Source organism: Colobus angolensis, unplaced genomic scaffold (genome assembly GCF_000951035.1).
Source record: "Colobus angolensis palliatus isolate OR3802 unplaced genomic scaffold, Cang.pa_1.0 Scaffold161, whole genome shotgun sequence".
NCBI lineage: Eukaryota > Metazoa > Chordata > Mammalia > Primates > Cercopithecidae > Colobus > Colobus angolensis.
The window spans coordinates 3,233,258-3,244,779 of NW_012114722.1; the positions used below are offsets into that span (position 1 = coordinate 3,233,258).

General features: G+C 38.7%; 1 protein-coding gene across 4 annotated transcripts in view; it reads right to left on the reverse strand.

Annotated features, from left to right (window-relative positions):
- Nucleotides 1–11,522, reverse strand: part of DIAPH2 (diaphanous-related formin 2) — a 940,316-nt gene that overhangs the window by 265,603 nt on the left and 663,191 nt on the right. For all 4 annotated transcript variants that reach the window (XM_011937272.1, XM_011937270.1, XM_011937273.1 and 1 more), the window contains one exon: nucleotides 393–557. In XM_011937272.1, coding sequence (XP_011792662.1) covers nucleotides 393–557 — 165 coding nt within the window. The remainder of the gene's footprint in view (nucleotides 1–392; nucleotides 558–11,522) is intronic.

An 11,522-nucleotide genomic window follows, 5' to 3' on the forward strand; every position in this document is an offset into this window, starting at 1 on the left:
TGGCTCAAGCCTGTAATCCCAGCACTTTGGGAGGCCGAGACGGGCGGATCACGAGGTCAGGAGATCGAGATCATCCTGGCTAATACAGTGAAACCCTGTCTCTACTAAAAAGTACAAAAAAAAAAACTAGCCGCGCGAGGTGGCGGGTGCCTGTAGTCTCAGCTACTCAGGAGGCTGGGGCAGGAGAATGGCGTAAACCCAGGCGGCGGAGCTTGCAGTGAGCTGAGATCCGGCCACTGCACTCCAGCCTGGGCGACAGAGCGAGACTCCGTTTCAAAAAAAAAAAAAAAAAGAAATGAATATAGTCAATAGGAACATATAACAACAATAGAAGGAAGACATTCAGAAATATAAGCAACAGGACTTGCAATGCTTTAAGATGTATTACTCACCAGAAACAAAGTTCGGAAGTTGTTGAGATCACCAAAGAACTCTTCTATGCTCACTGTCTTTGAGTCAAAAATGAAGTATTCTCCGAGATTCTCATAGAGCTTCATCATGTTGTTGTGCATGGTGGAGAGTTTTTCATACTGTTCTCTGGCACTCTTCGTAAAGCTGTAGCTTTTTGTTAAGGAACATGACCCAACAGTACCTTTTAAATGCAATCACTAGATGTTAAGATTGAATTAAATCATCACTTCTATAAATATATTAGTAATGCACAAATACTTGTGCATTATTAGTTTTTTAGGGCTGCCATGGTAAAATACCACAGATTAGGTGGCTTAAACAACAGAAACTGATTTTCTCACAATTCTGGAGGCTAGAAGTCTGAGATCAGGGTCTAGTGGGTTTAATTTCTTCTGAGGTCTCTCCATAGTCGTTCCTCTGTCTGTATCCTAATCGCTTCTTCTTACATTAGACATATTGGATTAGGGCCCACAATCATCAGCTCATTTTAACTTAATTACTTCCTTAAAGTCCCTATGATCAAATATAGTCACATTCTGAGGTACAGGGTGGTTAGGACTTTAACATATGAATTTTGAGGAAGACACATTTTAGCCCAAAATAACTTGCTAGAGTCATTATATTGGTTAGTGAGACTTGAAGATCTTTAAATTAGGCAGAACTATTCAATATGTAACCACACGGAACATATTTGTTAGAAAATGTTTGCTAAATAAAAGCATATAGGCATAAATACCAGAAAATGGCCTCATATATTTTTATGAGTAAGGTAGAAAACAAACAGTGACAAAAAACTTAAAGAAAAAATTATATATATATATATTTTTTATCTTTTTAATATATATCTCTATATAAATAGAGATAGAGGTTATAGTGAGGCCGGGTGTGGTGGCTCACGCCTGTAATCCCAGCACTTTGGGAGGCTGGGGTGAGCAGATCACATGGTCAGGAGTTTGAGACCAGCCTTGCCAACATAGTGAAACCCCGTCTCTACTAAAAATACAAAAAAATTAGCCGGGCATGATGACATGCGCCTGTAGTCCCAGCTACTTGGGAGGCTGAGGCAGGAAAATCGCTTGCACTCGGGAGGTGGAGGTTGTGCTGAGCCAAGATCGTGCCCCAGCACTCCAGCCCGGGCAACAGTGTGAGACTCCGTCTCAAAAAAAAAAAGAGGTGATAGTGAATTCTGCATATGAGTGTTATATATGTGTGTGTGTATACATATATGCATAACCCACACAAGGAAGAGAGAGAAGGAAGAAGGTGATGGGGTTCAAGATACACTTCCCCAAAATATAGCACCTTGGCATTTGAGAAATCAGCAAAAGCAGGAAAATCTCTCTGATCTTCTTCTAATCCTTTTCTCCTGAAGCACAAGAAAGTAATTCTCTTAACTGCCTCTGAAGTAGGTTATAAGACCCTCATTTCAGAGCTGCTCTTCCTATACCTGAAGGAAAAGAATGTCCTTATCTCTGGAGACATATGGACACAGAGAAGAATCTGAACAAATATGCCTTGCTAAGTCCCCCCAGCTTATTACCATTAGATCATACCCCCTTTGTCCAATTATATTTCCCCACTGTCCACTCTTCATCAAACCTAATCATACAAATATACAAGTTTCCCTATTTCTTTTGGTCTTCATTTCTGAGGGCTCCTGTGTCACATGAAATTTATATTAAATAAATCCATAAGTTTTCCTCTTGTTAATCTGTCTTTTGTTTTAGAGGTCTCAGCCACAAACCCAGCACTGGGTGAGAAGAGAAACTGCTTTTCCTCTATAAAGAAAAGAAAGTGGCCTGGCAAGAAAGGAGGAAGTGGGAGAAGGAGGGAACGGGGGAGAGAGAAGAGAGGATGAAGAGAAGGAGAGAGAGACACAGAGGGAGAGGGAGAAGGAAAGAGAGGTAAAGAAAATTTGCTGTAGCTCTAGAGAGAATTTTCTGTATCTTTAGAACCTTAATCGCTCAAAGGGCTTGTTAAAACACAAATAGCTGTTTGCTGGGGCCCCAGATCAGGGGCCTAAGAATTATCATTTCTAACTAATTTCCAGGTGATGCTGATGCTCCTGGTCCAGGCCCACACTTTGAGTAGTATGTTTTAGAAAATTAAGTAGAAGCTATTATCTCCAGAAACTAATTTTACCAGTTTTAAAAAAATTTTGAAGGAATAAATGATTTTAACAACCACCATTACCAAATCATAAAATGAACAAAATATATAAATGTGTCCTACTAAAGATATCTCACTATATATAAATTTATACTTATAGAAAGAAATTATAATACATTTTTTCTGATTATAGAAGATATAAATGACCCTTTTTTACAACTTAGAAATTAAAAACTTAAATCAACTAAAATTTCCCACTCAGAAACAAGTATTGTGAACATTTTGGAGCATTTCCTCCTGGTCTTTATTCTATGGCTAGTAACTTTTGATTGTTATGGATAAGAATGTTTTAGAAAAAGGTAAGTGGACTAACCATAAAGAAGAAAGGAAACAAAATCAACAGTTTAAAATTAGAGTTAAATCCATTAAAAATTCATAATGATCACAGAAGTAAAATTTCTTTAGATGGAAAAGTAATTGACTTGGAATTGTATAGAAAAATAATGGTGCAGTCTGGGGCATACTATTTTAAGATCTACTATAGTGTATTAATATTTTGTGGTACTATTATTTTATCAAGTACTGATAATTGTGCCTTGAAAAACTTGACTTTATAAGATTTTCTGAATTCTTCACTGTGTTTTATTATAACCTGGGGCCAAATTTATTTTCCATGGGAACACAGCTCTAGTTCTATAATGAAAGTCAATGGGGAAATCAGACCATTTCTGGAAAGTTACTTTGCAGCTGACACTTATGGAATACACCATGATTTTAAAAGTGAGATGCCCACTTCCTATGTTATTTTTTTATGCTACATAAGTATTAGCATTCACATTAACAACACAACAGCCCCTTTCATGCTGACAAGTGACATTAAATCTTTCAATCCTCAAGCCCATTTTTATGTCAATAGACCCGAAAGAACAAACACATTTCTGACAGACTCTACTTTCTTTTTAGCAATGAAAGGGTATGTAATGCTTCACATATAAAAACATTCTGATTTTTACCTTTGAGACTGTCATCATATATATATTGGTTTTTAAGAAAATGTTTAGCATCATATTTAAGCATAGCAGAAAGAAGACTCTTCATTTTTTAGCAAAGAATGAAAGTGACATTTCTGTTTTCTAGCCTCTCTTCCCTAAATAAAATAGATGCATTCCAGGGACTTGCTAGGCAGAAACACTTTGCAAAGGTCACTTACTTGTAATCTATTTGCAATGCAAATTACTAAACTGTTTGTATATTGCAGAAAACTCAACATCTGTACAACATAGAGAAAAAACCAAAGATAACAAAAAAGGGAAAATGTGTATGTTCCCCATTTATCATAACACAATTTTTCACCAGCTAAAACATGTCCATGTAGTGATACCGAATTTCATAAATTTGTTCTTATAGAACAAAAACTGGTTTCAGAAACTGTCTCTGTACCCAAGTGAGGAAATCTGAAAAATTCTGAGACTGGTTTATCTTCAAAATAACAAATGGAAAGCAGTCCAATCTCTAAATCCTTCACTTATCTTCAAAGAGATTACTTTGTAAAAGGGATAGATGGCTGGCGAGTCAGCACTGAAATTTTTCACAATTGCAACCATGTCACCAAATCCTACATGGGACTGCAGGTAAGAAAAGAAGTGGACATCACTCCATATCATCCCTGTATTTAATGTGGAAATTTTAAAAACTTACCATTTATTTTAAATTATCTGCATTATTTTTTAGAGACAGGATCTTGCTCTGTTACTCAGGCTGGAGTGCAGTGGCAGGATCCTAGCTCACTGCAGCCTCGAACTCCCAGGCTCAAGCCTTAGCCTCCCGCCTTAGCCTTTCAAGTAGCTGGGACTACAGATGTATGCCACCACACCTGGCTTCATATGGGAAATTTTTATTTTGTTTTTTGAGCAGTCATTAAATACAAGATACTGGGATGGTATCATGCTAAGCATTGTGGTCGATAGAATGATCATTAAAGCCTTAATCTTTACCCTGAAGAAGTTTATAATCCAATAGTACAATAATTCTACCACCATCAATTTGCATGTGTATAAGACTTTATCACTTATTATATACATTTCCTTCCATTATATCCCATATTCTTCATAACAACCTTTTCAAAAAGGCAGAGCAATATTACCATTCAAATTTTACAGTTGTGGAAGCTAGACAAAAGGCAGCTATCCATTTAGGGTTAGAACACAGACATTGTAATAATCCATGGAATGACACCTAGTTCTTTTCATATAGAAATGTATTGTTTACAATAATAGTGACCTTCATGTGGCAAAATCCAATATTCACTCCTTTATTTTTCTTTTTAGGTCTCAGCAGCATATGACACATTTAGCTACTTCTCTTAATTTCTGTGACACAGAAATGAAGTTTTCTTTCTCACTTCCTCTCCTCTGGTAACTTTTTTTTTTTCTTTGTTTTGTTGTTTTTTTGAGATGGAGTCTTACTCTGTCACCCAGGCTGAAGTGCAGTGGCGTGATCTCAGCTCACTGCGACCTCCACCTCCTGGGTTCAAGCAATTCTCCTGCCTCAGCCTCCCAAGTAGCTGGGATTACAGGCACAGCCCACCACATCCAGTTAATTTTTGTATTTTTAGTAGAGATGGGGTTTCATCATGTTGGCCAGGCTGGTCTTGAACTCCTGACCTCAGGTGATCCACCCACCTGGGTCACCCAATGTGCTGGGATTACAGGCGTGAGCCACCGTGCCTGGACTCTTCTGGCAACTTCTATAAAATGTTAGAGTAGAGGGTTTGGTCCTGAGCCCTCTATCTGCATTCTCTGTCTAATGGATTTCAGCAATTCACATAGCTTTTGTCAGGCATCTGAGCCAAAGCTAAGCCATCATATCCCCTGTGACCTGCAGGTACACATCCAGACGCCTGTTCCTGCCCTAACTGATGACATTCCACCACAAAAGAAGTGAAAATGGCCTGTTCCTGCCTTAACTGATGACATTACCTTGTGAAATTCCTTTTCCTGGCTCAAAAGCTCCCCGACTGAGCACCTTGTGACCCCTACCCCTGCCCACCAGAGAACAACCCCCTTTGACTGTAATTTTCCTTTACCTACCCAAATCCTATAAAATGGCCCCATCCCTATCTCCCTTCGCTGACTCTCTTTTCAGACAGCCCGCCTATACCCAGGTGAAATAAACAGCCTTGTTGCTTACACAAAGCCTGTTTGGTGGTCTCTTCACACGGATGCGCATGAAAGCTTTAAATATCATCTATATTGATGATGCCCAAATTTATATCTCTCCTAGCCCAATCTCTCCCCTGAGACACACACTTTTTATAATCAACTATCTACATATCATCTCTACTTGAATTTTTAAAAAAACGATACCTGTTGATATTTCGAATGTAAATTCCTCTCTGAAAACCCTCTAATAACTTTCTACAACACTTGGAAGAAAATCCAAAGTCTTTCCCATGATTTATAAGGCTCTATATGATCTGTCCTCTACCCATCCCTGCAATGTAAACTCATGCCATCCTCCCTTTAAAGTACTATGCCTGGCTACATCAACCTCCTTTCTGTTCCTTGGACATAACAAGGTCACAGACAGCTCAGGACCTTTGCACTTGTTATTCTCTCTGCCTAGGCTGTTTCTTTCCCACCAAGCCATTCAGTCTCAGCTTAAATGCCACTTCCTCATAGAGGCTTGCCCCAACCATCCAATCTAAAATATCCATCCCCATCACTGTTACTCTGGCCTATTTTATTTCATTTGAGAACTTAATCACTATCTGACATTATCTCTTTTGTCTATTTTTCTTATTCCTTATTTCAATCTGTTTATTGCCTACCTTTCCCTACTTAAAAATATGGTCCACGAAAGTAGACCTTCTCTAATTGATCACTGACTCATCAACACCTAGACGTGTGCCTGGCACATAGAAGAAATAGCAGCGGTAACAAAAGAAATGAGAATCAACAGTAATGACAATGTAACTGTACCTAACCTTTTTAAAAAATAAATTGTGTGAGCCGCTGTGGAAGACTTCCCATGGATTAACTCATTTAATCTTCACAACAGCTTTCTGAGATAAAAAAAAATAATAATAATAATTGCATAAGGTCACACAGCTAGTATGTCACAAAAATGGAAATAAACTGAGTGTGCCACCAGAAACCATGTTCTTAACCAGTAAGCTATACAGTTCTTAAGAAATATTTATTGAAGGAGTAGAGGCTCATTCTAACACTGCATAGAATGACCTCACTGAAGGCTGGGTCATGGGTTGACTTGAGTACTTAAAAACCTGAAATCCCTTTTATGAATCTTAAGATAAATCAATTTCACAGCAAAACTCATTTAACTGAGAATATTTTTGCAGTACTATTTAACTGTATTTGAGAACGCATTTTAATTCCCTCATTTCATCAATCTGAACGTCTTAAATACATTTTAATAACAAGGTTGGCTTCAATCATATTTATTTTAAAGCTATATATGTAATAGTGAATATGTTTATCAGTAGAATGATGGTCAGCCTAAATTAAGTTTGTGTCTTTAGACCTGAATGTTACTCTAGTAGATATTTTAGTAGATGTAATGGTTAATTTTATGTCAATTTGACTGGGTTAAAGGACATCCAGATAGCTGGTGAAACACCGTCTCTGGGTGTGCCTGTGAGGGTGTTTCTGGAAGAATTTGCATGTGAATCAATAGACTGAGTAAAGAAGATCACCCTGCTCAATGTGGGTGGGAAATGATCTAATTTGTTGAGGGCCAAGACAGAACACAGAAGTGGAGAAGGGTGAATTCTCTCTCTCTTCTGGAGCTGAGACGTCCATCTTCTCTTGCCCTGGGACATTGACACTCCTGCTTTTTGTGCCAAGGGACTGCAACTGGAGCATAAACAAATGGCTCCCCTGGTTCTCAGACCTGGGGATTTGTATTGGAACTATACCATCAGTTTTCCTGGTTTTTTAGCATGAAGAGGGTTGGAAGTTAGATGACGAGATGTCTCAGTCTCCATGTGTGTGCGTATGTGTGTGTGTCTGTGTGTGTGTGTGTGTGTGTGTGTGTGTGTACATATTCTTTTTCTCTGGAGAACCCTAATACAATAGATAAAATTTAAAACTGGTCTTTTGTTTAGCTCCTATATTAGAGAATAGAAATTAACAGTATGGTTTAGGCTGGGCGCAGTGGCTCACGCCTATAATCCCAGCACTTTGGGAGGCCGAGGCAGGCGGATCACAAGGTCAGAAGATCGAGACCACGGTGAAACCCCGTCTCTACTAAAAATACAAAAAACTAGCCGGGCGAGATGGCAGGCGCCTGTAGTCCCAGCTACTCGGGAGGCTGAGGCAGGAAAATGGCGTAAACTCGGGAGGGGGAGCTTGCAGTGAGCCAAGACTGCGCCACTGCACACCAGCCAGGGGGACAGAGCAAGACTCCGTCTCAAAAAAAAAAAAAAAAAAAAATACGGTTTAAAGAAAATAAGTCTTTTTATTTTTTATTTTTTTCTAAGAGACAGAATCTTGTTATGTTGCCAAGGCTGGAGTGTGGTGGCTATTCACAGGTGCAATCCCACTACTGATCGGCACGAGAGTTTTTACCTCCTTTGTTTCTGACCTGGGCTAGGTAACCCCTGCTTAAGCAACCTGGTGGTCCCCCGTTACTGAAAGGTCACCATATTAATGTGGACCTTAGTGTGAATGCCAATCAGCCTGACACATTATAGCCCAGAACTTCCTGGCTCAAGCAATCCTCTCATTTCAGCCTTCTGAGTATCTGGGCCCATCTACCACCATACCCAGTATAAATAAGAGTTAAATGTATGTAGTGGGATGCCTCACAAAAAAAATTAACTTACTATAAAATGTATTTCACGAAAGGCTACTTGCCCAGGCACAGTGACTCACGTGTGTAATCCCAGCGCTTTGGGAGGCCAAGGCAGGTGGATCGCTTAAGGTCAGGAGTTCGAGATCAACCTGGATGTGGTGAAACTCCATCTTTCCTAAAAATACAAAAAATAGCCGAGTGTGGTGGAGGTTACCTGTAATCCCAGATCCTCGGGAGGCTAAGGCAGGAGAATGGCTTGGACCTGGGAGGCAGAGGTTGCAGTGAGCCGAGATCATGCCACTGCACTCCAGCCTGAGGGACAGAGACAGAGTGAGGCTCCATCTCAAAAGAAACAAGAAAACAAAAAAACAACGAGGCTATTTGGTGGCTTACAGGCAGCTTTGATTCTAGAAACAGAATGACATTTTCATGTCCTAGAGATACAAGGTATCTTTACATCTACCTGTAGATTTCCTTTTATAAAGTGGGTATATCTTTAACAGGACCCTGTCTATGGAGAAGGAGGAGAAAAGTTGTCTCATCAGTAGAGATTTGACCTGGGTTACTGTTACTCCTTACTTGGGGTTAAGATTGAATATAACTGAGACTTAAGAAAGTGTATTGTAGACCATTATGATTGGTGTGACTGGGTCAGGCAGCCTGCCCTTAGTTGTGTTTTGGCAGCACTGAGGGAGAAGTCTATGGCCATATTTAGGGTGATATGGGAAAGCTGGTTATGGACACACTATATAACGAATGCTAGAACCTCTCCTAACACAGTTCCCTGAGAAACTACTGAAGGCAATGGTAAGATCAGCAGCCAAAGGGCATTTGCTCCTGAATATCCAGATTTCCTGGCATTTGGTGCTACAGGAGAGAGTGACAACAACTAGAAAAGCTTCAAAGCACAGGGCACTCTGGGGAGGATGATTAGACTATTCCAGGATCGAAATGTAGAGTGACCTCTTCCCATCTGTTTAAACAACTTTGGAAGTCCTTGAAATATTTAAAGAGAAGAACCCTGGGAAAACAATGGACCTTCCAAGATGAAGGTAATTCAGAGTAATTTATAACCTAAAATAAATATAACCTTATGGCGGTGAAGTGGGACATATCTAATACATATAAACTTGTCAAGTATGAGAGGAAAATAAGAAATTCAATGCAATTTTCCTTTTACTAGTCTCCTTCCAAATTCCTTGTTCTACAAAGACAAATATTTCTGATTTTTCAAGCATGAAGTTATTCAAGATAACTCTAAGCTAAAATCACATCATCTTCTCCCTAACAGAAGTGTTTTTTGCGGGTTTATAAACTAAAATGTGTGCAGCATTTTAAAACACTGCAAGGTAAAATGCTAATGTTTTGAAAATGTTATTAATGTGAAATCAGTTTGGTCTCAGTCATGAATCTGGAAAGTTAATTTATAAAACATTTATCATAAGTCCCACAAAGCATTTTTATTTCCTTTTTTCTTTTGAGACAGAGTCTCATTCTATCGCCCATGCTGGAGGGCAGTGGCATGATCTCAGCTCACTGCAACCTCTGCCTCACAGGTTCCAGTGATTCTCTTGCCTCAGCCTCCCATGTAGCTGGGATTACAGGTGCCCAGCACCATGCCCAGCTAATTTCTTTATTTTTAGTAGAGATGGGGTTTCATCATGTTGGTTAGGTTAGTCTCGAACTCCTTGCTGACCTCAAGTGATCTGCCTGCCCAGGCCTCCCAGTGCTGGGATTACAGGTGTGAGCCACTGCACCCAGCCCACAAAGCATTTTTATACTAACTCATTGAAAATTTCACCTAGGGAAACAGTAATCAGAATTACTTGGGTATTTATGTACTCTATAGAATTCTCTTAAAGCTTTTATCACCTATGTTTTTGTGTGACTATATATGAATTTCTAGATTATATTCCTTAGTAATATACTAACAGTATGGACTTAAAATTCAACCTGAGACAGTTGTAATTCCTCCATAGGCTTATACCCAAATAGAGAGTAAGTTATTTTCTTTATACTTTAATGTACATTTATATTGGTTTTGACTATTTCAGGTAGCTGAAGGCAGGTGTTATACCTCCTTGCCCTCTAACTGATCCTATTGGCAAAATAGGATCACTTCATCAATGCTATGTGTAGAAAACTGTTTATCATTTTACTTGATTTTGATGTAAGGAGTAATCGTTACCACAAAAAACTTGTTCCATTAGAACTAGAATAAGCATTAGCAGAGCACTGGGGAATGAAGAGTTTATACAGCTCATAGATACTTGAGTCAAATCAGCTGCTACAATTTTTCATCTTCATAGGTAGTACATTAGTTACTTAAAATTTTCATTTTAAAAGCCTGAAATATTAAATATCATTACTGCTGGATTGAAGAACGTGGAAAAATCAACTTGAGATCCACTTAACCTTCACACAAGCTTTAGTTAACAACCTGGCATAATTACCCATTTAAATAAAAGGAAGTCACAAATATACAATCTATTAAAATATAGACAGCATTTCCACTTTTCAAAACCTGTCAGGAAAGATTCCTCTTAATGCTAAAAACAAAACATGAATTTTTCCATTTAGTTTGGGTAATTTTTAGTTAGAAATTATTAACATTTCAAAGAAATGTACTTTAAAAATAATATTAAAATATGTGAAATTTCCTTACAAACCACACATTATGTGATGAATACGCATTGACAAGTATTTACAAATATGAAACATTAACAAGGATAATATGGAATGCATGTATTAATTTTCATTTGGGTTCAACATAATACTTTAAAATAGTTCAAGACATAGACTAAAAAATCCTGTTAAAAATCTGATTATAGGCCAGGTGCGGTAGCTAACACTTGTAATCCCAGCACTTTGGGAGGCCGAGGCGGGCAGATCACCTGAGGTCAGGAGTTAGACACCAGCCTGACCAACATGGCAAAACCCCATCTCTACTGAAAATACAAAATTAGCCAGGCGTGATGGTGCACACCTGTCATCTCAGCTACTTGTGAGGCTGAGGCACGAGAATTCCTTGAACCCAGGAGATGGAGGTTGCAGTGAGCTGAGATTGTACCATTGCACTCCAGCCTGGGCAACAAGTGAAACTCAGTTTCAAAAAAAAAGAGTTCATAAAGTTTATAAATAGATCACCATAAAGGACTGTGTATAGTGTAATGCCTTTTTTTTTTTTT